The following is a 26638-nucleotide window of genomic DNA, read 5'->3' on the forward strand; positions in this document are numbered from 1 at the left end:
ACTGTTACTGCTGACCAAATGCTAACAAGCTCTTTTAAACCTGCAGAATCAGAGCCCGTGGAGTTGGTCAAACCAAATTGGCCACCACTGTTACTGCTGACCAAATGCTAACAAGCTCTTTTAAACCTGCAGAATCAAAGCCCATGGAGTTGGCCAAACCAAATTGGCCACCAACCTGTTCCAGTGCAGCTCACTACTAGAGATGGGTAAGCAAGCACCTGTAAACCATGTTCTCAAGCATATAAAGATGTAGGGTCTACCTACGTCTCTTCCTTCTGTTTTGCTGTTGCTTGACAAAAAGTGACCTTTTTCTTATTTCCAACTTTTTCATTGGGGATATTCAAAACCCTCACCATTATTTCTATACAAGTACTTTCCTCCAATCGGCTACTATGGGAAGGACAGGAATGCTTTGTATAAGTCTGCTGCTGAGTGTGGCCCCTTCGCTTTGCAAAAGAAACAAACAAAACCCTGCTCCTTGGGGACCTAGACCTTGTGTTGGAGAGTCTGCTGGGATATCTAGGGAGTTTGTCTCAGCTCAGTGAGCTCTCCTCAACACTTTAAGAAGGCAGAGACACCACTTCAACTCCTGCTGCTCCATGGCTGAAGCTTCTGGCCTCCACACCAACTTTTGCTGCATCCTTACAACTGAACTTAGCCCGGACATTGACCCTAGGACACAACCTCATCCAGGAACAAGATAGTAGGTGAGGGGAGGATTGTGACCAGTCCCTTGTATAGGATGCGACTTGTCCTAGTCAGTGCTCAGCTGGGCTTTTTTGCCCATTACATCAACATCAAAAGCCAGTAGCTACACACAGCTGGAGGCATTAGAAAACATAGGCAATTCCAAACCACCAGGTTCGCTGGTCCCAAACAAACTTCCAACCTTGGCTCTGCCCCTAGTAAGCAAACGGAGGTGAGAATGCTTAAGGTGTCTGACTCCAGAAAGGTGGTGGAGCAAGAAACTATTAGGTATGTGCTATTCCCTCTTGCCCAGCCTAGGGAGTAACAGACACAAAAGAGGTATTGTACTGAGCAAACACTGAATTTACAAGAAAAAATGTTATGTGTGTGGCTAAGTTGCTTTGGATTTAGAATCTAATAACACTTAGCACCCACATCAGCTTGTCTCCTCCGTCTATACAACAGTCTCCAATATTTCACTGCAGGGAATAGTAAAATATCATTGATGTCAGTGAGCATGAAAATGCCAATGCTCTAACGATAACCACAGTCAATTTCTTTAACGGATGACTAACCAATTGAAGGTTTTCCTGGATTCAGACCAATTAAAAGTCATCGCAGCATAATCATAACAGAGCAGAGCACTTCTTCAAGAAAACACATAAGTTGGCAAAAATGGATTTTACTTTGTTATTTAGTGAGTTATAGAAAATTATTTTTTAAGTAATATTAGAATTTAGATAATTAATAAATAAAGCTACCGGACACTTCTATGGAAGTCATGGTGATGGGTCACTTTTGGTGGGTGGGGGGAAAGGGTATTTTTTTTTTTGATGAATGTATTAAAAAATGAAATGTATTCAATATGTTATGTGAATACCCTTTTATATCTATATATATATATTTTTCTTTTCTTTTCTTTTTTTGTATTGTAAAATTTAATAAAAAAATTATAAAAAAAAAGAAAAAGAAAACACAAAGGAAAGTTTGGCAACAACCATCATGAATGCAAAACAGGAGATGCTTACCTTAGCTCTTCACACAATCATACTATTGGTACTGTGCTAAAAGTTCCAGTCCCGTTTCTACTGATGTACATTAAGTGCAGCTAATCACTCTAGTTTGTGCCATGCTATAGAGTCTTTCATAGAAGTAGGGAATTCAGTATCCCTTTCCAGGGCAAGGAAGAACTACCTTTGCCTCCGATATGGCCCTGTAGCAGATAGGCATCTAATTCTTAGCAGTTGCAAAGTTCTATGTGAGGGTCTCACTTTCAAGGAGAGGGCCAGGATAATTGTCAAGCAAATTCCTTACCCATAAGGAGACTACATAATTCCATGACAGACCATGGTATGACGGATGGAACCCTAGATGGCTGCAGGCACACAAAGGGAGTCAGTCAATGTGAACTGATCTAAGCTACTTTTTTACATTTAACATTTTTAAAATGCAGCACTGGAACACATTTGTATAATCTTTTTCCCCAGAATGGAATTACTAACATTCCAGATTTGCTGAGCACTAGATATTTAAACCAAAAGCCAGTTTTGATAGGATTTTCCAAAACGAATCAGCTATCAAGATCTTTAAATTGGGCTTATCCAATTTGAGGTCGTTTAAACCAGACAGGAAAAAGGCACTGACTCCAAAAGTGGGCATAGTGCTTCTTCTGAAACAACAGGCCTCTTTGTCAGCCCTCAGCTTCAGCCCTGGAATATTCAGGTTCTCCTTCTCTCATTTAAACATTTCCCAAGACTGACAATTGCGTTGAGCTTGAGGAAACGCAGGAAATCAGATCAGATGCATAGCCGGTAATTGTTCTTTTTTTCTGTCATCCTGTCAACCAACCTTCTTTCTTTAAATTCTTTAAAAAGGCAGCAGAGAATTAGCCCAGCCTGGACAGACTGAAATGGTTTCTTTGGTCTCAAAGAGAGAGTATATGCCATGAATGATCTCCTTTCAATTGCCGGTTTGAACGTATCATGATTACCTGATTGGCAGTTACAGTATCTCCAACACGCACACACATTTGTGTATGAACAAAGCTGATTCCAAATCACAAATGGGAATCATTTAAAAAATGTCAAGTTTTGAAGACACTGTTATCTTGCCAAATTTCTCATCAGATGACAAATTCAGCTTCTTTTTCGCAATCCACAATGCTATGGTGGTGGTCTAGTCTATGTGCCAAGAGTGTGTGTGTGGGTTTGGTGGGGGGGGGGAATGCACTGGGAGAAAAGCTGCTTGAGAGACTGGGGTTAGGGAAGCTTCAGCAGCTCCTGCCCCCTTGGCCATTTCAATCATACCCCACACACACTCCACACATGTAGAGACTGGAAGGGGGCTGCTGCTACTGCAGGCATTCTGGACCTCAGGGTTTCTGAAACAGTGATAGGAAAAGAAAGGATCTTGAACTGGGCAGTAAAGCTTGCTCTGCTCCCTTGTGGTATGGTAAGACAAAGTAGCTTCTGCTCCAGCAGATTTCTAAGCAGGTGAAGCACGTTGTTCCTCCCCTTGGGAAGGATGATCCAGCCAGTTGACTTACCTAGCTTGTACACAAACACCCCATGGTATGCAACCTTTAGTAAATGGCCATTTAGTAAATGGCCATCTATGTTCATCCACTATGTCAGTTTCCAAACTGTGTGCCGTAAGAGAAGTGCTAATATAAGAAATAAATTATAATAGCCAAAGCTTCTGTAAGCCCAAGGTGCCCCTCTAGAGAGCCTTTCATGGCCTTTCATCCTTTAGCTTGGACTGATCATTGCTGCTGTGTTTCTCCATTAGGTAAGACTAGATTGGTCATGGTCAGTCTCACTTAGTGTGCAGAGAGATGCCATATCTACTGTACGTAACAAGCTGCCCTGTACTGAATCTGAGCACTGGTCAATTTAGCTCAGTACTGTCTGCTCCAATTAGCTGGCTCTCAGGCAGAGAACAGTCTTTCCCAACGGTTGCTGCCAGAGATGCCAGGGTCCAGGCATGGGACATTCTGTGTGCAAACTATGGGGACCACGAGTGAGCCACAGCCCCTTCCTTCCTGTCAAAGGAAGCATACCTCCGAAGAGATGCTTTGTGACACACAGAAACATAGCAGGTGGTCTCAGATTTTTATTCCCAGCCATTTAAAAGTAGACCTTTATAGTTGTAAGGATGAAGCCTCAATTTTAATCCATCTATCAGAATTCTGAGAAACACTGTGACATGTCAACACAATGGGCGGCAAGGTAAATGTTTCATTTTGTTGACATAATCTTGGGGGGAGGGAGGAGACATATAATTTTGGGGGGAGGGAGGAGACTTACAAAGTATAAACAAAAAGGCATGCATTTGCAATTTTAAAAACCCAGCTACAGATCATTAGTTTCCCTAATTTTAAGCAGATTTTATTTCACAACTCATGAAGAAATGGTCTGGCTGTTATCACTGCAGCTGTTTCTGACATACAGGAACTCCTCACAGGGTGCCAAACCAAACATCAATCTTGCAATCTACAAAGGTTTCTAATTTGGCTGGTGACACAGTTCTGACACTTCTGTGGTTTCATTTTCTCTGGATTTGGCAGCAAAGGCACATTGAAAATACCAGACCAAGAATCTGGAAAAGAAAGATGTTTATGGTATTATTTGGCAGTTTCAGATATCCCCCACATAGTCAATGCACAGTGAGAACATTTTGTTTGCAAACTTCTTGGATTTATGTGCAGCTGAAATCTGCTACGCAGAAAACCATTTGCAAAATAATTTTTAGAAGTATGATTCTAGAATACCGGGATTTTAATTAAACCCACACTATGGGAAACCTACATTTATCCTAATGTACTGATTGTTTTAAAGGGTGAAGAAATCTTCTGTAATTAGGATCTTAGAGCTAATCACGCTAATGAAGCAACAAACTGAAAAACAACGCAGTTCAGAAAAAAAATGTGCTTCTTCTCCATCAGAATTATGAATGCAATTCCTTGTTTTACAATTTCTTTGGTTCAGACTTTCGGCCTGCTATATTCTGATATTAAACTTTGAGAGGCTGGAGTCAAACAGGCCAGCCAGCAATTTATAGCCATGAGAATACTTTCACTTTTGAAGGTTTACTCCTGCGGAGGAGGAAGGATAATGCCCAGCTGTGGCCAGTTTTACAACTTCTCCTTCCTCCCTAAATTGAAGGCCATTAGTAGGGCTGTTGAATTAAAAAAAACGGTATAGTTCGGATTCGGCTGAATTCGGCCCATTTAGATTCAGGATATGCCGAAGTCTGAACTCCTCCACTTCGGGTCCGTGCAATTCGGCGGGAATTCAAAGTTCGGGGAAAAAATTCGGCCGAATAAAGCCATTAAAAACACAACTGCCCCTTTCCGCGGCTCTGGGGGGGCATTTTTGGGGGTAGAGGTCCCAAACTTTCAGCGGAGCTTCAAAGGACCCTTCTTGCCAGACCCCCCAAGTTTTGTAAAGATTGGGTTGGGGGGGCTGAGATATGGGCCCCGAAAGGGGTCCCCCCACCCTAATGTGGATCTCTGAGCAGAGCTTGCCGCCCACGCACAAAGCTCCCAGCCCCGACAAACAGCTGATGAGAGCAAGGGCGGGGCAGGTGCTAAGAAGTCTGCAAAGCAACACAACTGCAAAGCAACACTGCAAAGCAACACAACTGCAAAGCAACACTGCAAAGCAACACAACTGCAAAGCAACACCTTTGCAAACATGCAAAGGGCGGGGCAGGTGCTAAGAAGTTTGCAAAGCAACACAACTGCAAAGCAACACAACCCTGCAAAGCAACACCTTTGCAACCGTGCAAAGCATGGAAAGGGACAGAGGCAGCTAGCTATGCATAAGGAGCAGGAGGGGGTGGAATTTCCCCTTTTGCATCAGACTGGGACCAGGCAAATGCCTTCTTTAAGTCACCATTTGAAAACCAGTTTTGAGCAAGCATCAAAATAGACCGAACCAATCTTATGAATGAGGGAAAACCTGAGGACACACTGAAGCCCCCCCTCAAACCAGGGAGAGAGAGACTCGAGGGGGCACACACACACCCCAGGCAGAACAGGCGAAAGCCCCCTTTGGCTTCCCCCCCACCCACAGAAACTGCTCCCTCCCCACCCACACACAGACAGACTCTGCTTTCCCACACACACACACACAAGAAAAAGTATAGATTAAAGCCCTCAAAGGGGTCTTACTGTGGCTGTCTTCTGTTCCATCAGGAGGGGTGGGAGGAGGACTGGGTAATCCAAGACGATTCCATTTAAGCACAAGACGTTTTGCTCTGGAGATGCATACAGGATTGGGTGATCCATTCATCCCAATAGGGAAAAGGGGAAAGCCCATATCTCAGGGGGCCCTGACCCAATGTTTACAAAACTTGGGGGGTCTCTTAAGAAGGCTTGTCTGAAGCTCCGCTGGAAGTTTGGGGTCTGTACCCCCAAAAATGCGCCCGCTGCAGCCACGGAAAGAGAAAAGGGGGAGCCGATATTTCTGCCCCCACTGAAGCCATCTTTACAAAACTTGGGGGGTCTCTTAAGAAGGCTCGTCTGAAGATATCCTGAAGGTTTGGGGGCTGCACCCCCACAAAAGTGCCCCCTGCAGCCACGGAAATTGAAAAGGGGGAGGAGGGAAAAGGGGTGGAGCCCATATCTCGGGACCCCCTGACCCAAAGTCTACAAAACTTGGGGGGTCTCTTAAGAAGGCTCGTCCAAAGCTCTGCTGAAAGTTTGGGGTCTGTACCCCTAAAAATGCACCCCCTGCAGACACAGAAAGAGAAAAGGGGGGAGCCCATATCTCGGGACCCCCTGACCCAATGTTTACAAAACTTGGGGGGTCTCTTAAGAAGCCTTGTCTGAAGCTCCACTGAAAGTTTGGGGTCTTTACCCCCAAAAATGCACCCCCTGCAGCCACGGAAAGGAGCGAATGTGCACAAGCACCCCACACACACACACGAGGATTTCTCTCACTCGCTCTCTCTCCCCGGCCCGGCCGCGCATCAGCTGATTCCTCCAGTACTCAATCCTGACTGATTGGCCAGAAGACCACCCAGCTTGGCCACCAATTGGCCGGGGGAGGAGAATGCTGCTTACTGACGGCCCCAAAATTGCTGGATTTATTCGTGAACTCCCGAATTCGCTGAATTCGGCTTCCCCGGTTTCCCGCCATTTTTTAGTTCGGTTCGTCCCGAACTAAAAACCGCCGAATCAGGGGAAATTCGGCTGTTTTTCAGTTCGGGCCGAACCAAATCGACAGCCCTAGCCATTAGTCTTCAAGGTAACAAATCTGTCAAGCTATGTCTTATCTCTTGCTGAGTATGTCCAGGTGCGGGTAGTTCTGCAGGCGCAAAGCATCTGTGGCATATTCTGATGCAACTGAGGGTCAAATGATTTGACACGTCGATCAATTACTGGTTTATGGACCTCTTCGCAATCTCATTGGCTTATGTGGGCCCACGCTATTGGGATTGTGACGATAAAAGTAGACCAGCTTCAATCCAAAATCATGAACGTTGGGGGACGGCTGGTTCCGTACCTCACTTCATCAAAACCTATTTTGATTTGCCCTTTTAGGGGAAGACTGTCGGACTGACTTTTGGGAACTCTGCATGCTGAATCAAGATGCTGAGAACTTTGTGGAACAGGTAACAAACCTATGTGAAACTTGTCTAATGCTTTGCCAAACCTTGAACCTAAGAACTTTAACTGTGTAGCTAGACATTTGAAGCCTTTGTTATTTTGATGCTTAAACTGCTTCACGAACCTTTCTTCTGTAACGAGCACAAATCTTTGGAATAAATATTTAACCTATTTTGGTTGTGTCTTTTGACTCTGTGGGTTCTAAGCTTTAAATCTGAGTGCCTTTTTGCTTGTTCAACCACCTATACAAACCTAAACCCTTTGTAGTGTAATTCTCTCCTGCCGGGCCTCCTACTCTGCAGGAAGAGCGTTGCGCATTAATTTGGTATCAGCAGGCAGAGGTTGCCCTTATCCTCTGCCTGGGGCTAAACGTTTGTATAAGGGCTGGTGGCAGCTTACCCACTGAGAGCAGAGAGGCTCCTTGGCTCAGTGTTTTGTTTAGAAGTAACTTTCGGCCACCTTAACAGAGGACTGCCCTGCGGAGGCAGGACGGGCTTTCCTCTACAGAAGGTGCTGGCTTACATCATTGTCCTTTCCTCCATTTTATCCTCACAATCACCCTGTGAGGTAGGTTAGGCTGACAATGTATGACTGGCCAAAGGTCCCCCAGCAAACTTCCATGGCAAAATAGGTATTCAAATCTGGGTCGCCTAGATCCAAGTCCTTCACTCTAACCACTATAGAATACTGCACCCACACTTCTCTGACAATTCATATTTTAGTTCACACGTACCTCAATAAACGCCAATCCAAATGCTATTCCTATGATTATGGTCAGGGGTTTATCCAGCGAACCAGTTATTACAGTTTTGCATGTCTGAAACGCAAGAGAGACTCAGTTACCACATTTTTTTTATAAGTCTCTGAATTGCCACCAAGAAGACTGAATGGGTAGACTGAAACAAAAGGAACACTTGCATGAAGTTGCCTTATACCGAGCCAGACCACCGGTCTACCAAGGCCGGTCTTGTTTGCTCGGACTGGCAGCAGTTCTCTAGACTCTCAGGAAGGTCTTTCACTTCACCTACTGCCTGATCTTTCTAAATGGAGATGATGCTCAGTCGTGTGATTAAGAGGCCAGTCTGATGTGCTACTAACAAGCAAAATTGGTGTAGTCTTAAAATATGTGCAACCGTCTGATTTAAGCCTTTCAGATAAATGCCACAGTGAAAGCAGTGGGCCTTGCTACTGGGAAAACAACCATAGGATTGAGCTGCAATTCTAGTGATAGGCATGGAGATTGCATCTCAATCTGTGAGCATTTCTGTCCTTAAACTACCTAAAAAAATTAGCTTCAACCCTGCTACCTCCTGTTATGAACTGGCAATTGCCTCTGTGCTTTTGCCCACTGTGGGCAAAGTAGGATCCAAAAAGGACCAAACGTGTTTCGGACTGAGAAGGCCTTCCTCAGTGGTCAGTCATAGTTATAATTTAGCACACATCCTAATAATATAATTGTGTCATACTGAACAGTAAAAAAATGTATAAAAGCCCTTCTAGTATAGTGTATTTTGACCTAACACGCTGCTTGATGTATACACATCCTCAACAGCCCGACATGTAAAATGTTACCACATGCGCTGCCTGACCTCCCGCCCTGGTCTTGGCAACTACCTCAGAGATTCACTCTACTGTCTAAGCATTAATAGCCTGCTGCTCTGGGCTAGCGCTCCGCTGCATTACCAGGCTGTCCAGGACAAGAGACCGGGTCACCCCTGCAGAACCAGCCAAAGGAAAGCCATGATCCTGATTGTCTCCTGATCCAAAGGGAAGCCATAACACCGAAGCGAGAGCATCACGTCGTCCTCTCCTACCGTTCCCCCCCAGTATCCTGTGAAAAAAACATCCGCCGCAATCTGCATTAATAGCTAGAAAGGACTCCTCTGCCGCATCCCTGGAGTGTAGAGATTCACACCTTCCTGAGGTATTGTCGAACATGAGAAGATCGAGTCAAGCCATCCCGGAGATATGCAAATCATTGGTGCCAGCTTAGTTTACAAATTGTCACTCTGCCCCATCGCTGTAGCTGAAGTCTTTGATCCCTATTGTTTTAGATAGGAGCCATCTGGGGAATCTCAACCCACCCCAGAGAAGGGTATACTTTGCCCTCCCCGACAAAGCAGAAAGGTTCTGCCCTACCTCTCCCTCCTTTTACCGTGTGTGTTGAGTTTTGCGGAACTCCACACCTCCTCCTTTCCGGTGACTTGGCTGGCCCAAGGCTCCGATACATCCCTCTCCCATCCCCCTCTATATTTTATTTTGTACCTATATGCCACGGATTTTGGACATCTCCACTTCTAGATCAGTAACGTATTACCCAATCAACAACATCCTCTTCCTTGAGAAACGTCTCTAATCCTACCTCCTTTTTATTCTTAGTTTCTTGTATGTATGTATTTGCAACGCTGAATGAATGGATATATAAACACTTTTAATCTGGAAATCCTTGGTCTGTCATTATTCTGAGATTCACTGAAAACAACCGTGGTATACATTGGGTGATTCCGCTATATAAATAAATTAGTGCCGCTGCTCATGCTAATTTCCCCAATCAAAGAGCAGTTTTGGTAACAAAAAGAAGGTGAGACATGGAAGCCATGTTCTAGTACAGGGGTAGGCAAACTGCGGCTCGAGAGCCGCATGCGGCTCTTTGGCCCCTTGAGTGTGGCTCTGGGCTGCAGGATCACGGCTGCCCACCTGAGAGAAGCCACCTTCCCCGGGCACGGAGGGCGCAGGAGGGGGCTGGCTTCCTTCGGCGGAGGATTGGGGATGCACATCGCGGCGGAGGAGAGCCTGGCATCCCTTCCCTGCCCCGGCCGGGCTCTGCACGCACGCAGAAGTCCCGCAAAAGTTCTCCGCCTTTCCACCAGCCCAGAGCCGCCGCCGCGCCTGGGGGGGCGGATCTTTGCAACGTGCTGGCATGAGCACTGGGGAGAAGGAGGGAGGCCCCAATCCAGCACACACACACCCTCCCCCGCCTTCCTCACCTGCAAGCTCCAGTGCGTCCCCCTCGTGGCCTGCCCTTCTTTTCCGCCACTGGAGAACGCCAGCGAGAGGGGAGGGGGGGAGGACACCCCTCCGCCTTCCTCCTCCTCTTCCTCCTCCTCAGAGGCCAAGGCGCTGAGGAGGGGCAGACGGGCGGACGGCAGGGCAGTCGGGGAGAGAAGGAAGGAAAGAGCCCAGGCGGGGGCGGGGAGGAGGAGGAGGCCAAGAGGCGAGCACAAGAGGCCGAGGTGGCCGGGATGCGCCAGGGCGGCCGCCGAGAGGTCAGTGGGGTTCGGGGAGATGCAAGGCCATTGTTCACATTACGTGTTTGTCAGTCATTGTCATGATTTAATTTTATGGATACCTTACTTACAATTTAATTTTTATCAATAAATAAGATCATTATTAAGTATGATATCAAGTTTTATTCAGTGTACCTATAGTTTAATTAAGACTTAAAACTTTAATTAAAGTTTATTAAGTTAATAAACAGTGTACCTACCTATATAGTTCTTCACACAACGTGTGGTTAAATGGTGGGACTCCCTGCCCCAGGAGGTGGTGATGGCTGCCAACAGGGGAGTGGACCTGTTCATGGAGGAGAGGGCTATCCATGGCTACTAATCAAAATGGATACTAGTCATGATGCATGCCTATTCTCTCCAGGATCAGAGGAGCAGGCCTATTATATCAGGTGCTATGGAACGCAGGCAGGACAATGATGCTGCACTGGTCTTGCTGGGAGGCACCTGGTTGGCCACTGTGGGAACAGACTACTGGACTTGAAGGGCCTTGGTCTGATCCAGCACAGCCTTTTTTATGTTCTCATATGTTTACTGTGTCTGTGAATCTAGAGAAAAGTTTGCTCACATTGTTCACATTAAGTGTTTGTCAGTCATTGTCATGATTTAATTTTATGGATACCTTACTTACTTTTTTCCCTCCTCAGAGGCTATGTCTACCCCACTGGCTTTCTTGGCGGTAGACCTGGACTCCGAGGAGGGGAAAAAGTCCCTTCACCCTTTCAGAGGCCAGGTCTACCAATTGGCTTCTATGGGCCTCCGGAGGCCAGGTCTACTGCCAAGAAAGTAATGGGTAGATCTGGCCTCCCAATGGGACTCAGCCGGAGGCCAGGTCTACCAATAGGCTTTTATGATGGTAGACCAGGCCTCCAGACGAGGACTCCGGACGGGGAGGGGGAAATGGCAGGGACTTACAATTTAATTTTTATCAATAAATAAGATCGCTATTAAGTATGATATCAAGTTTTATTCAGTGTACCTATAGTTTAATTAAGACTTAAAACTTTAATTAAAGTTTATTAAGTTAATAAACAGTGTACCTACCTATATAGTTTAAGTTTAAGAAATTTGGCTTTCAAAAGAAATCTCAATCGTTGTACTGTTGATATTTGGCTCTTTTGACTAATGAGTTTGCCGACCCCTGTTCTAGTACATAAGGAATAAATAAACTTGCAGGGAGCTTCACTATACTAGGAGGGCTTTTATACATTTTTTACTGTTCAGTGTGACACAATTATATTATTAGAATGTGTGCTAAATTATAACTCTATGTCTGACCACTGAGGAAGGCCTTCTCAGGCCGAAACACATTTGGTCCTTTTTGGATCCTACTTTGGTCAATATAAGATTGTACATCGCAGGTGTTTATGTTTGTATATACTGAATGTGAAAGTCTTGCCTATACTAGAGGCCTTATGTTTTTAACTTGATTGTGCACCTTATTAAAATTTATATATTTGTAATTTTAGCATTTTTCAGCTCAACCTCTTCGGTTTGGAATCAGCATTTTGGTTGAGTTCCATTTGGTTCCCCCCCTTTTTGTTGTAACACCTTCTTCTTACCCTGATGTACTTGTTTTGACCACCTGAGGGACAGTGACTGGTCCCCACATCTTCTGGAAGACATACACAGCCATCTTTAACAGTAGCATTTGGCAGCCAGTCATTTTCTTTATTTATTAAACCACAACATTTGAACTGCAACAAAAGAGAAAGAGCAAAGAGACTGTGAGAGGTTACTGAAAAGTGGCATTTGCCACCATACTGAACATCTCAGAACCTTTCATTTTAAAGCAACTGCAAACAGAGTGAAGAAAGATGCATATAAATACAAGAAACCTGGGAACACAGGCAGGTGAGGTATACATAAAGTAAATAAATAACAAAGGTGAAGATGAGGGAAACAGATAAAAGAAAGGTTGGTTGGTGAGTGGGAAAGAAAGAAGGAAGTAGGGAAAGGGGAGAGGATATAGGAGCTACTGGAAGGAGAGAAAGAGGAAAGAACATGGAGATACAGGGGGAGGGAATGAAGTGCTTCCCCCCTCCACAAGTCCTTGTGGATTCCCTTTATTTAAAATAGATAATATCAACTCAAGAGATAAGGCTGCCAACTCCAGGTTGACAAATTCCTGGAGATTTGGGAGTCTGAGCGGCCATTGGAAATTTGGTTGGCTGTGCAGATTTTTAAAGGCCTTGCTTTGACAGCAGCTGTCATCACAGCACAAGGATCTTCACTGTGTGAGTAAAGGTAAACTGTGGCAGCCATCTTGTGGCTGACTCCACCTCCTACGGCTACAATTTTATGGCAGCCATTTTTGTTGCTGCGCCCACCACACTGTGCCCAAATTCCAAAGGTTCTTGCAGGCTCAAAAAGGTTGGGGACCCTTGGGTTAAAGTGTTAGACTAGGCCCTAGGATACCTAGGTCCCACTCTATCATGGACTCTCCCACTCTACATGGAAGTTTGCTGGGTTACCTAGGGCCAAGTCACACATTCTCAGCCTAACCTATCTCACAGGATTCTTGTGAGGATAAAATGGAGGAGAGGACAGGGAAGCAAGCTGACTTGGGTCCCCATTGTAGAGAAAGGTGGAGTATAAATGAAATAAATAAATATCTTAATTTGATTGCAGCCCACTGTGTGGCTGCCAGTCTGCCTGGACCTATTCTCTTTCAAGCAGAGAGAACACCAACTAGCCACTGCACTATGACATACAGAGGGTTGCTTCCTAACATATCATTTAAGTAAATAGGTCGAGGCTCCAGTTTCACTCACTTCAGTAGAAATGTGATGTTTCAGGCACAACATAATTGAGCAGTCAAACAGATGCCCCCAGTGTGAACCAAATCAAATGTTCAATCTAAGAACTTGCAGAAAGTGTGTGTATTTCAAAGCCATCCAAACAGGGGCTTTTAAATCTAGGAAACTGTAAGATTCTTATCAAGAAGACAAAGCCACATTTACCATCTTGCTCCTGATTTAAGAATGTTCATTCATATTTGTAGAGTTCTCACTTATGGCTCAGAATAAGGATCTGTACCATCCAACGACATAAAACTGAACTCCATACCCAGTTTGAGTGGTAAAAGGCCCCTCGCAATGTGGCACTTCTGGGTGTAAACTGGAAGTGACGTGTGCGCGTCAGCGCGATCCCCTCAGCTCTACCCCAAAAGCCTCCTCCCAGTTTGAGTGGTAAAAGGCCATGCATTTACAACCAGAAGTGCCGCATCGCAAGGGGCCTTTTACCACTCAAACTCACAGATGCGGCACATCTGGGTGTAAACTAGAAGTGACATGGCGTGGTGTGCAGGTGCGCATGCATGTTTGCCTGCTGACCCTCAGCTGGTTGGTGGGAAGCCGGGTGGATTGACAGGGGTTTGCCTGCCACCACCGGACACTTGGCAACCCTAGAGAGCAAGCATGGTGTAGTTGTTAAGAGTGGCGGTTAGAATCTGGAGAATCGGGTTTGATTCCCCGCTCCAGCACATGAGCCCCCCCGGCACCTGGGGGGCTGCCGCAGCAAGGTCACCATGCACCACCAAGGGGGAGAGAGAGGGAAGCTCGCAGTCACCCCGGCAATGGCGAGAGGACCCGGGGAGCTCAACTTTCTCCCCCCCTCCCCTCGTGGCTGCCAAAAGAAGGAGAGGAGAGAGGCTGCCCAGTGCAAGAGCCGGGGCTGCAGGCAGGGGTCACTACCATGAGGCGGCTTGGGGGATCCCTCCTGCCACCTCTCCTGCTGCTGCTGCTGGGGCTGCTTTTCTGTGCTGGGGTGACAGCCCACATGCCCACAGAGAGGGCTCTGCGTGCCCCTTCTGGCATGCATGCCATAGGTTTGCCACCACTGGCCTAGTCCATAGGGCAGACACACAGTGGGAAAGTACCTGCTGCAGCCAATGTCAGGCAGGCTACCCTACATGGAATTTAACAATGCATATAAAATAAGCAGACTTCGTTTACCTGTTTCTCAAATTCACGAAACTGAACCTGAAATGTTGCATTTGTTTTCAGTTGTTCCAGCTTCTCGTGGATGGTGATGTTTATGGTACTGTCAAGCTGGAAAGCAACACACCATCAGTCAGCACATTTGATATCCGTCCCCACACAATGGAGCCAGAACAAGCAGAAAACACAGTACCTTTGACTTACACTCTGCTCCCAATATGCCTGCTATAACCTGGAGAAGAAGGAGCAGGAGTAGTCCTATGAAAAACTGAGGGTGGGGGGACAAAAAGCAACAATTAATTGTCTGAGTGCCGGGCAAGGGGACAATGATTTCTGTTTAATTTGACTACAGCATTTGAATGCTGGGATGCAAACTTAAAGTTGAAAAGCAAGAGTTTTCATAATCAGACTGACTGCAAGGACAACAGGGCTCTGGATCCTACAACGGGAATTTGGGAAGAAGCAACTTCTCATGAAAGGTGACAAGGACCTTATTTCTTAACATTATGTCTTCTAGGCAGCTATGAAAAGTACAAGAATGCTGAACACTTCTGCATCCAGGGACCCTAGCTAGAGCTGAAAAAGCACGTGCTAATAAATCAGTTGTTACGTCAGACTGTCAATGCTTTCTGCAAGGCCTTCAATTTCTAAGTAGTGGTGATTCTACTACACGACAGTGGACACTTGCTCTCCCAAAGGCTCATGGGAATTACCCAACTAATATTTTTAGTCCACCCTTCCTCCAAAGAGTTAAAGGAAGCATAAACCAATCTTCCCTCACCCATTTCATTTTACAGCAACCCTGCGACATAGGTTGGTCCCAAAGAACATCTGGCCCAAGGTCATCCTACAGCCTTCCTAGCCAAATAAAGATTTGAACCCAGGCTTCACCAGTTCTTGTCTCCAACAGTAGCCACTACTCAACACTAGCTGTCTTATGTAGAATAGAATGATAGATTGATTCCCTCCAGAGCCAAGCTGATTCCATTTTGTGTATCATCAAGGATAACACTTTTGTCTGGCTGGTTGCACTGGATCATGTGCCTTTTAAAAACATGCTGCATCATTTTATTTACTTCATTTATACCTCACCTTTCTCCCCATGGGGACCTTTATACCTCACCTTTCTCCCCATTTTATCCTCACAAAACCCCTATGAGGCATGCTAGGCTAAGAGTTTGTGACTGGCCAAGATCACCCAGCAAGCTTCCACAGCAAACTGGGAATTCGAACCTGGGTCTCCCAGATCCTGGTACAATACTCTAACCACTACACTACTATGGCTGTCAGTCATTTAAATGCATAAGAAGCCTGAAAATCAACAGCAGTGGCTAAATGAATTGTGTGGGCTAACAACAATGAATGAGAGGAAGTTGTAAGTAGGGCTGTTGAAAAAAAAATTCGGTATAGTTCGGATTCGGCCGAATTCGGCCCATCTGGATTTGGGATATGCCGAAGTCCAAACTCCCCTGCTTCAGGTCCGTGCAATTCGGCGCGAATTCAAAGTTCAGGAAAAAAATTCAGCCGAATAAAGCCATTAAAAACGCAACCGCGCCTTCCCGTGGCTCCGGGGGGCATTTTGGGGGGTAGAGGTCCCAAACTTTCAGCGGAGCTTTAAAGGACCCTTCTTGCAAGACCCCCCACGTTTTATAAAGAATGGGTCAGGGGGGCTGAGATATGGGCCCCGAAAGGGATCCCCCCACCCTTAATGTGCATCTCTGAGCAGAGCTTGCCGCCCACGCACAAAGCTCCCAGCCCTGACAAACAGCTGAGCTGCGGGGAGCAAGGGCGGGGCAGGTGCGAAGAAGTTTGCAAAGCAACACAACTGCAAAGTAACACAACAATGCAAAGCAACACATTTGCAACCATGCAAGCAACACCTGACACCTGGGAGTTTGCAAACCATGGAAAGGGACAGAGGCAGCTAGCTATGCATAATGAGCAGGAGGGGGTGGAATTTCACCTTTTGCATTGGACTCGCGTCGGGACCAGGCAAATGCATTCTTTAAGTCACCATTTGAAAACCAGTTTTGAGCAAGCATCAAAATAGACCTAACCGAACTTATGAATGAGGGAAAACCTGAGGACACACAACTGAAGCCCCCCCCCTCAAACCAGGGAGAGAGAGACTCGAGGGGGCACACACACCCCAGGCAGAATGGGCGAAAGCCTCCTTTGGCTTCCCCCCCACCCACAGAAACTGTTCCCTCCCCCCCACACACAGATTCTGCTTCCCCCCCACACATACACACACAGGAGAAAAAATATAGATTAAAGCCCCCAAAGGGGTCTTACTGTGGCTGTCTTCTGTTCCATCAGGAGGGGCTGGGAGGACTGGATAATCCAATATGATTTTATTTAAGCACGGGAGGTTTTGCCTTGGATTTGCCGCTCTGGAGATGCATACAGGATCGGGTGATCCATTCATCCCAATAGGGAAAAGGGGAAAGCCCATATCTCGGGACCCCCTGACCCAATGTTTACAAAACTTGGGGGGTCTCTTAAGAAGGCTTGTCTGAAGCTATGCTGAATGTTTGGGGGCTGCACCCCCAAACATGCGCCCCCTGCAGCCACGGAAAGAGAAAAGGGGGGAGCCCATATTTCTGCCCCCACTGAACCCACCTTTACAAAACTTGGGGGGGTCTCTTAAGAAGGCTTGTCTGAAGCTATGCTAAAAGTTTGGGGGATGCACCCCCCCAAAAGCACCCCCTGCAGCCACGGAAATGGAAAAGGGGGGAGGAAAAAGGGGTGGAGCCCATATCTCAGGATCCCCTGACCCAATGTTTACAAAACTTGGGGGGTCTCTTAAGAAGGCTCGTCTGAAGCTCCGCTGAAAGTTTGGGGTCTCTACCCCCAAAAATGCGCCCCCTGCAGCCACAGAAAGGAGCAAATGTGCACACGCACACCCCCCACGAGGATTTCTCTCTCTTTCTCTCCTCGGCTGGGCTGCGCAGCAGCTGATTCCTCCAGTACTCAATCCTGACTGATTGGCCAGAAGAAGACCCAGCTTGGCCACCGATTGCCCGGGGGAGAATGCTGCTTACTGACGGTTATGCTGCTGGGCCCGAATTTGCCAAATTTATTCGTGAACTCCCGAACTCACTGAATTCGGCTCCCCCGTTTTCCCGCCATTTTTGAGTTCGGTTAATCCCGAACTAAAAACCGCCGAATCAGGGGAAATTCAGCTGTTTTTTGGTTCAGACAGAACCGAATCGACAGCCCTAGTTGTAAGTGAGAACAGCCATGAATCGAAGCAATTAAAAAGGACCTAAGGAGAGCCCTGCTGGATCAGACCAAAGGGCCATCTACTCCAGAATCCTATCTCATACAATGAAGAAGAAGAGTTGGTTTTTCTATGCAGACTTTCTCTACCACTTAAGGGAGACTCAAAGCGGCTTACAATCACCTTCCCTTCCCCTCCCCACAGCAGACACCCTGTGAGGTGAGTGAGGCTGAGAGAGTGTGACTTGCCCAAGGTCACCCAGCTGGCTTCGTGTGTAGGAGAGGGGAAACAAATTCAGTTCACCAGATTATCCTCTGCCGCTCATGTGGAGGAGTGGGGAATCAAACCCGGTTCTCCAGATCAGAGTCCACCACTCCAAACCACCGCTCTTAACCACTACACCACGCTGGCTCTCAATGGCCAACATGTGGCCTTGGAGGGCCAACAAACAAGGCACAGAGACAAAGACTTTCTCCTGGTGCTGCCTCTCAGCACTGGTATTCAGAGGTTCACTGCCCCTGGAGGTGGAAGTTCTCTTTAGTCATCTTGGTGAATAGCCATTGATGGACCTCTCCTCCATGCATCTGTTTAATCTCCCTTTTAAAGCCACCTGTGCTCCTGGTCATAACTACATCCATTCAGGGGCAAAAGTCCAGCATGGGGACCCAGAATCACTGCCCCCCCACCATCCTCCTGCTAGGGCTAAGCAGGGGGCACTCAGGAAGGAACAGAAACCTCGAACAGCACCCATTACATTATTATTTCAAGGTGCTCTGTGCACATTCCTTTGGTTTCATTTTCCCCATTTTAAAAATGTTTTCAGTAGCAAACATAAATGTCTTCTGGTTATTTTGACATTTTACAAAAAAAGTTTTCAATGAATTAATTGCATCTAAAATAATGTCCCCAGTCATAAGGAATGCACTAGGATGAGAAGGGTTTCTACCACCCTGAACACAACGGAGCTTTAGTGTAAATATTTTCAACATGGAAACTGTACCAGTATAAGCATGCACTGGCTCTCCAGCTTGGCGCCGCAGTAGCCCAGAATACCAAGCACCATGATGATGGCACCCACAGCGATAAGGAGGTGAACGCCAGGAAGAAATTTGTTATCTGTGTTGAATTCCTGGGAAGAGAGAGAAGCAATGTGTCAAATACATCTCAAACAGCTAGAGTACATAGATAGGACTCTTTCCTAAAACAATCTGAAAACCAAGTATTTTTTTTCATTGTATTATTTTAATTTTATTTATTCCCCGCCTTTTTTCTTGGCTCAAGGTAGGGTAGAATGCAAGCAATAACTTGCTGCAGGTGGAATCTATCCCTATCTAACATCATGGGTCATATGCCTTGCCTAGGATTGCCGACTTCCAGATGGGGACTGGAGTGCTCCCAGAATTACAACTGATCTCCAGAGATCAGTTTCCCTTGGAAAATGGCTGCCTTGAAGGGGGAACTCTATGGCATCACATCACGGCTGAGCCCTCTTTCCTCCTCAAACTTCTCCCTCCCCAGGCACATCCTCAAATCTCCAGGAATTTCCCAAGCTGGAGTTCGCAACCCTACCTTTGCGCAACAACTTAGGGCAGGGCACTGCACAATACAGTGTTTTCTATCATTCGTTCATGTGTCGAGGAAGAGAGGGCGAAGAGGCAAGGACAGGAGTTATACTGCCAGCAGTATCAACAGAGGTCCACTAGTAGTGGAGGCACTGCCACCAAAAACTTGAGTAATCTCTCAGAAACCTGAGAGCCAAGACCCAGAGCCCAAACAGGGCAAAAGATTCCATCTAGCAATAGGGTGACTGGCTGGCACCTGTGCCAGTGCTGGTGGAGGAATAACACCAGTTGCCACCCCAATGGATGTGCACCTTCAAGATACAGCTGGTCTTTGCAGGAAGATCAGGTTATGGGCTGGCGCTGGTCACAACAGTGGAATGCTTTGATCCCTGCCCACCTCCCAATTTTCATTCAAATCCATTTAAGCATATAGCAAGATTTTTTTAAAGTTTGAAGTGGCAGCCCTATGCACACATATTTGTGTAAGCCCTCCTGAACCTCCCACAGTATTTTTTCCAATGAACATCCAAGGGATCGATTCTATATTTCTATCATCTTTTAAAAAATAAAACGGATTTGGGAGCACCCAAGTAGCTCACGAGAAGAAGGAGGAGGAGGAGGAGGAGGAGTTCATTTTTATATGCTGATTTTCTCTACCACTTAAGGCAGAATCAAACTGGCTTCCCTTCCCCTCCCCACAACAGACACCCTGTGAGGTAGGTGGGGCCAAGAGAGCGTGACTGGCCCAAGGTCACCCAGCTGGCTTCATGAGTAGGAGTGGGGAAACAAATCCAGTTCACCAGATTAGCTTCTGCCGCTCATGTGGAGGAGTGGGAAATCAAACCCGGTTCTCCAGCTCAGTCCACCGCTCCAAACCACCGCTCTTAACCACTACACCACGCAAGCAGTTGTTATTGCCCATTAGCTTTGATCCTGATAGAAAAATAAATTATTTCTATAGTAAAATAAACATTTGTGACAGGAGAAATGTAATGAGGCTGTCAGTTTCAAGTAGCATCTGAGTTAAAGGAGCCCAACTCTGAACATGGTGCCAACAGCAGCTCCCAGACTCAATAGCTTAATCTGATGATTATCACTGACTGAGCAGGTGCCCCAGTGAGGTATGAACTCAACATACTGCTTGTTTTTCATTAAAAACAATCCTAAACTCATTCTGGGCAAGGGAGCCTGCCCCCAAAATTTAAAAAATGGTATTATAGGTGGAGAAAATTCATATTATTCGCCTTTTTATTTTTGAACTATAAAGCTTCCTAGAAAACATAATTAATTCTGGGAAGATGTGCAACAGAGCCAAACATATATTTTGAAAAATGACCATGAGGAAGGAGTCTAATAATATGGGGTTGGGGGGATATACTTACTTCGAGAGATTTGTTTACAAGCACCCAGATAGATGCTGCCAGAATAATAAAACCACACACCTGGCCAGGGAAAGAAAGTAATCAGCAATCACTAGTTACAAAGTGGCTATTTCTCATTATTTGTGTTTATTTGCACAGCTTTATAAACTAGTATATAGTTAGCATCACAAATCACAATATAGATTATTCCCAAGCACGACTGTCTCTGATCTGTGGTGGGCCCTGTGCCAGTCCATATATGGTGGCAGGTGCCCTTTGATCCTGAAGGACTGGCATGTAAATTTGGGCTTCTCTCCCTTGTATTATTCTACAGAAATACCTATATTTCTAGCAATTACTCTACGGAAAAAGTCACAATATACACTCCTAAAATGCAGTGCCTCTTGAAATTATCTATTCAAGCTCCACATTTGAACTTTGACATTTCTCCCTCTTGAAATTAATGTTCTTCCTCCTTCAGATGTCACAACTCTATTGTGGGGCTTCAGAACAAGTTTCAGCAAAGCACCATTAACCCAGAGGAACTGAACATTATTCTTCATACAGTTGTATACACTCAATAATAATGAGCAAGTTAAACACTCTACCAAGGCCTGGAGTGCCTGATTCAGCTTTGAGGAGTCCCTTTTTTTCACTCCTGACTGATCTCCAAAAATCCAGGAAGATACATAATCATAATCTCTACCTGTTCTGTGCTTAGGGGTCTTTCCCATACCAGAGAAGAGACCCACACAATGCAGTCCACTGGACATAAGAAGAATAAACGTTGGAGAAAATGATATCCAAATTGTGGGATTTGCTTTGCAAAAAAGTTACCCTAAAATTGGCCTCAGGTAATTGGGCTTATAGGATATAAAGTAAGTGAATTTGGTAGCCCTCGCCTATTCAATGAATAGTTCAAATGTGAATTTGTTTTTACATAAATCAGGTGTCTTTTTCCTCCTGGCATAGGGTTGCCAACCTCCAGGCAATTTCTGAAATTGACCAGAAACGCAACTATATGCTTTATATGAACTTTTGCACATGTATTACTACTAGTTATTGTTTCTACCTACTTGCTTTGTAACCTCGGTTGCTTAGCGTTGCTTGTTTATCTTGTTATTTTTGGATAATACATTGATTGCACTTGCTACTTTGCTTGTTTACTTTTGCCTACTACTGTTTATTTGATCAATCATCAACCTCCAGGCACTAGCTGGAGATCTCTGGCTAATACAACTGATCTCCAGCTGATAGAGATCAGCTCATCTGGAGAAAATGGCCGCTTTGGCCATTGGACTCCATGGCATTGAAGTCCCTCCCCTCCCCAGACCCCACCCTCCTGAGGCTCTGCCCCAAAAACCTCCCACCAGTGGCAAAGAGGGACCTGGCAACCCTATCCTGGCCCCACCCATGAACACTGTGTAGTCCATGTGTAACCCATATCATTTTCACTTTAGAATTTAGGGCCCAGGGAACAAAAGGTCACAGAGCATGAGCAGTTAGTAAAGTTGCTCCTGCATTACCCACTGCAAGAGCCCCACTTAAGGGTGTGCATTTGGCAAAGCCAAACAATGCCCCCCCCCCCCGGAAAATACCTTATCAGAACTTTTTTTTTGGGGGGGGGAGTTTTTCCTGAAAAAAATGGTGGTGATTTAAGGGAGCTGAAAAGTGGGTCCCAAACAATGCTGAACTTTTCAAGCATTTTTTGGGCCACTTTGGCCTCGCTGCCATTAAAAAAAGATGGGGAAACTCCTGTCCCCCTCACTTACCTGCTGGCTGGCCGCACCCAGTGTTCAGCTCTGCACCGGCTGTTGCCTCCAAGGCCCACAAGGAGTTCGGAGGTGGCTTGGGATTTTTTGGGTTCAGGTTTAATAGACCTGAAAAAATTTGAATTTTTGAAAAAAGCCGGGGGAGGGGGACATACTAGTATGGAGGCTTGGATATTTTTTTTGGAATTTTCAAAAAATTCCGGGTCTATTAAACCCGAACCTGAAAAATACCGGGGGGGGGATGGTGTACACCTTTAGCCCCAACTCCTCAGTCTTGCCTAAGAAGGCCTAGAGCTGAATTGGAGGAACAGCTAATTTCTTTGCAGGTATGTGACAGGCCTAGGGTTGCCAGGTCCCTTAGCTCCACCGGTGGGAGGTTTTCAAGTGTGTGGCTGGGGCGCACCCCCCCACACACACCATACCTACGTCACTTCCAGGTTTACCCGGAAGCAATGCAGATGCTCTAGCAATCTCCGCCAAAACTCTATGGTTTTCATAGAGTTTCATAGTTTCGGCGGAGGTTGCTAGTGTCTGCACGCATTGCCTGCCAACCTTCAGATGGTCGGCGGGCAGCGGGGTGTATTGGTGGGATTTTGCACTTGGCAACTCTAGATGGGCCTAACTTAGGGTTGCCAACTGCCAGGTAGTGGCAGGAGATCTCCTGCTATTACAACTGATCTCCAGCTGATAGAGATCAGTTCAACTGGAGAAAATGGGATTGGACTCTATGGCATTGTAGTCCCTCCCCTCTCCAAACCCTGCCCTTTTCAGGTTCCATCCCAATAATCTCCAGGTATTTCCCAACTCAAAGCTGGCAACCCAAACCTAACCAGGGAAAATTGCATATTAGAATTTGCCTTTTAGGTGATATTATAAAGGAAGGTTTGGGGGTATCACTGAGTCAGTCTGGCCTGCAGCAAGAGAGAAGACCTAGAGTTGAACAGAGGGTACCACTAATTTCTTTGCAGGTAAGTACCCAGCTTGCTGGGGGTAAAGGGAAGATGACTGGGGAAGGCACTGGCAAACCACCCCGTAACACAGTCTGCCTAGGAAACGTCGGGATGTGACGTCACCCCATGGGTCAGGAATGACCCAGTGCTTGCACAGGGGACCTTTACCTTACTTAAGTTACAAAAAGGTGCTTTGCAATTAATCATTAAAACCAGATCCCAGGCTGAGTGAAACTGGGCATTTATTCTTCTGCTCCTTCTTCCTTTGCTGCAAACAGGAAATGGCAACCCAAAAATTGTATATAAATCTTGTACTATTTTTCTGACTAATGCTCTCATTTGTCACTGTAATCATAAAAGACAACAGAAACAAATAAGAAAACAAACAAAAAAAGGATGAGACAGAACAAATGAGAATGAATTATGTCAGTAAGGGGTTAACTGACTCAGCTGTAGTTGGCTTGCATCTCAACCTCTATATTCCTTTCCAGGTGATCTGAAAAGAGGGTGCTTGCACTTTTTCCTCTTGTATCTCCACAACAAAAAGAGCTAGAGACTTTCTTTAAAAAGATGGAAGGAGGGATTCAGAGGTAGGGGATGACACATTTTAGGAAGGCATTGCCCCCAGATTGACTTGCTGTAGTTACACCCTGCAGATATTCTGTGACCAATTTGTTTTCAAACTAAACAGAATCATAGACAGTTGAATGATGTATTAACACATCAGTAGGATATGACAAGTAGGTCCTTTGAGTTCATTTTCAGACATCATAAACATGCATACTGGGGGTGCAAAATACGCAAAGTGTTCCAAAAGCACACATTTCATCTGATTAGGGCATCATACATGCTTTCAGTTTTGTTACATGCTACACAAGATCCAGGGTGTTGTGTAGCGTGTACTGAAGCAGAAAAGATGTATGGTACCTCTTAAGACAAAATAGCGACTGTGCTTATTGGGGGCATCATGAGTAGCATGTGGTAACATGCGAAATAGACTAAGTAGGGGCAAGAGTAGTGTAGTATAAAGGGACAATCTTAAATCGATAACAACTATGTGGCAAGGGGGCTTTTGGGGAATGGGCAGGGAGAAAAACAACATGAAAGTACCCCATAATCACTAGAAAACCAGCAGACTCACAGATTTTGCAAGATCCCATGGTGGGCTAGGAGGCAGGGCAGAAGTTTCTAAATAAATTCAAAATCTTTAGACTATTCCACACCCCTCTTAACCATTACGTTGCCAAATTATTTGCTGAGGATGGCAAACGCTGCTGGACATATTCCTAACACTTATGCTAGGGATGCCAGAATCCAGGTGGGACCTGGGGGTCCCCCAGAATTAAATCTCATCTCCAGACTACAGAGATCAGTTCCCCTGGAGAAAATGGATGCTTTGGAGGGTGGACTCCGTGGCATTGTACCCAAGGGAGGTCCCTCCCCAGGCTCCATCCCCAAATCTCTAGGAGTTTTCCATCCTGGATCTGGCAACCCTACACCCCATCCCCCACACCCCATGCCGGAGTGTGGGGTGGTGCTTGGTAACCCTAACTTATGTCCATACAAGACACACAATTCCCATGACCCAGAGAAGGCAGTGCATTCACACAGAATGTGGCTTCTCTGGTGCTTCATGAGCTGAATCAGAGACCAAGCATGCAAATTATTTCAGCGCATATATTCCCATATCTGAAATGACTGTTATTAAATCCATGTAGTCACAGACTTACCCAAAAAATAACGGTGAAGAAGAACATGGAATACTTCGTGCAGCTGCTCACGCCCGCCATTTTCTTTTTAAATCCAGAGACACAAGGGTGGTTGAAAGAAAGAGTTCTCCTCAAAGAATTCCTGCTGCTAGCTCTTAACCAGTCTGGTTTCAGGACTGGTTATGAGACTGAAATGGCCTTGGTCACCCTGGTGGATGTCCTAGGCTGAGAGATGGATGGGAGAAGTGTGACTTTGATTCTCCTGGACCTCTCAGTGACTTTCAGTACCATCAAACTTGGTTTCCTTCTATACTGCCTTCCAGGATTGGGACTAGGAGGCACTGTGGCCAGAATGCTAATGGGAGTGGGTCATAGAGATAACATCACTCCCAGGGCCTCCAAAAGCAACCATGGAACCCTGGACAAAGATTCCACCTACCCCCCATGTGACTCTGATCCAAATCTCTCTCTTTTTTGCACTTCTTGCCATTTCTCCTCCCACTTACTGCCCAAACCAGGCGGGCACCAGGGCAGCTGCTTGCCTGGAAAGGGGCTGGTAGTGCAGGCATGGGCCGAACAACTTCCTTCCCTTCTCTGCTGCCTTGAAATCTGTGATATGTCCAAGGCATTATTGTCAGATACCATGGAACTACATTTCACAGGGTATATCAAGACGCTACATGGACACACCAGAAAGAGCATCGGAGACACTGACTCTTTATGTGGTTGCACTAGTGGTCACACCAGGGATTTCCCTGTAAGTTAAATGATCCGTCTACCCTGAGTGTGTAGGATTGGTTCTCACAGTGATTCTGGGCTGGGAAACTCCTTGTCATAACCCCCTACTGAGCTGACTCAGAAGCCTCAGGCGGAACTGAGGAGCCAGAAACCTGGCCTGGGAGAGAACAGGGAACTCCAGGAAACCCCTGCATGGTAGATACCCTGGCCCATCAGTTACAGAGGCTGCTCCTGAGGAATCTGCAGTTAGAACTCCTCTACCAGGATTTCCCTCTGTCCCCCCAGGCCCCAGGGCGCCAGCCCATGATCCAGCCCATGATGAGCCTACCGGGATCTGCCTCCACCCAGCAAGAGCAGCAGGCTCGTGCTGAGATAGCCCAGCGAAGACACAATACCAGGCTTGCCACCCGTGCTCCACCTTCTGGGTCCCACCATAATCCCAGTGGATATGATTCTTTGCAGAATTCTACCCTCAGATAGGCCTTGACAAATTAGCCCCAGGTGTCACTTCCAGAGCAGGTGGAGCTGCTTCACTCTCAGCCTATTGACTAAGCCTTGGGCTGGGAGGGAAATCTCCCTGCCCCAGGATGTGGGGATGGCTGCCAACTTGGAAGGCTTTAAGAGGGGAGTGGACACGTTCATGGAGGAGAGGGCTATCCATGGCTATTAGTTAAGATGGATACTAGTCATGCTGCATACCTATTCCCTCTTGTATCAGAGGAGCATGCCTAGTATATTAGGTGCTGTGGAACACAGGCAGGATGGTGCTGCTGCAGTCGTCTTGTTTGGGGGCTA

At 46.2% G+C, this 26638-nt stretch overlaps 1 protein-coding gene across 1 annotated transcript; it reads right to left on the reverse strand.

Annotated features, from left to right (window-relative positions):
* Nucleotides 1–4025: 4025 nt before the first annotated feature.
* TSPAN8 (tetraspanin 8) lies at nucleotides 4026–25186 on the reverse strand. Its single transcript, XM_056846508.1, has 8 exons — nucleotides 25127–25186; nucleotides 20696–20755; nucleotides 18752–18880; nucleotides 14722–14796; nucleotides 14544–14639; nucleotides 12150–12284; nucleotides 8034–8117; nucleotides 4026–4284 (listed from the first exon to the last, which is right to left on the reverse strand). The coding sequence occupies exons 1-8, from the start codon at nucleotides 25184–25186 to the stop codon at nucleotides 4231–4233; spliced, it is 693 nt and encodes a 230-aa protein (XP_056702486.1). The 3' UTR covers nucleotides 4026–4230.
* Nucleotides 25187–26638: the final 1452 nt, after the last annotated feature.

The sequence above is a fragment of the Euleptes europaea genome, chromosome 3 (assembly GCF_029931775.1).
Source record: "Euleptes europaea isolate rEulEur1 chromosome 3, rEulEur1.hap1, whole genome shotgun sequence".
Classification (NCBI taxonomy): domain Eukaryota; kingdom Metazoa; phylum Chordata; class Lepidosauria; order Squamata; family Sphaerodactylidae; genus Euleptes; species Euleptes europaea.

Excerpts from the sequence above, each read along its gene's own strand:
- TSPAN8 (XM_056846508.1), bottom strand. The coding sequence starts at position 25,186 with ATGGCGGGCGTGAGCAGCTGCACGAAGTATTCCATGTTCTTCTTCACC. Across the intron at positions 20,756-25,126 it reads TCTTCACCGTTATTTTTTGG|GTGTGTGGTTTTATTATTCT; the intron begins GTAAGTCTGTGA and ends TTCCCTGGCCAG. Across the intron at positions 14,797-18,751 it reads GCCAGTGCATGCTTATACTG|TTTTTCATAGGACTACTCCT; the intron begins GTACAGTTTCCA and ends CCCCACCCTCAG.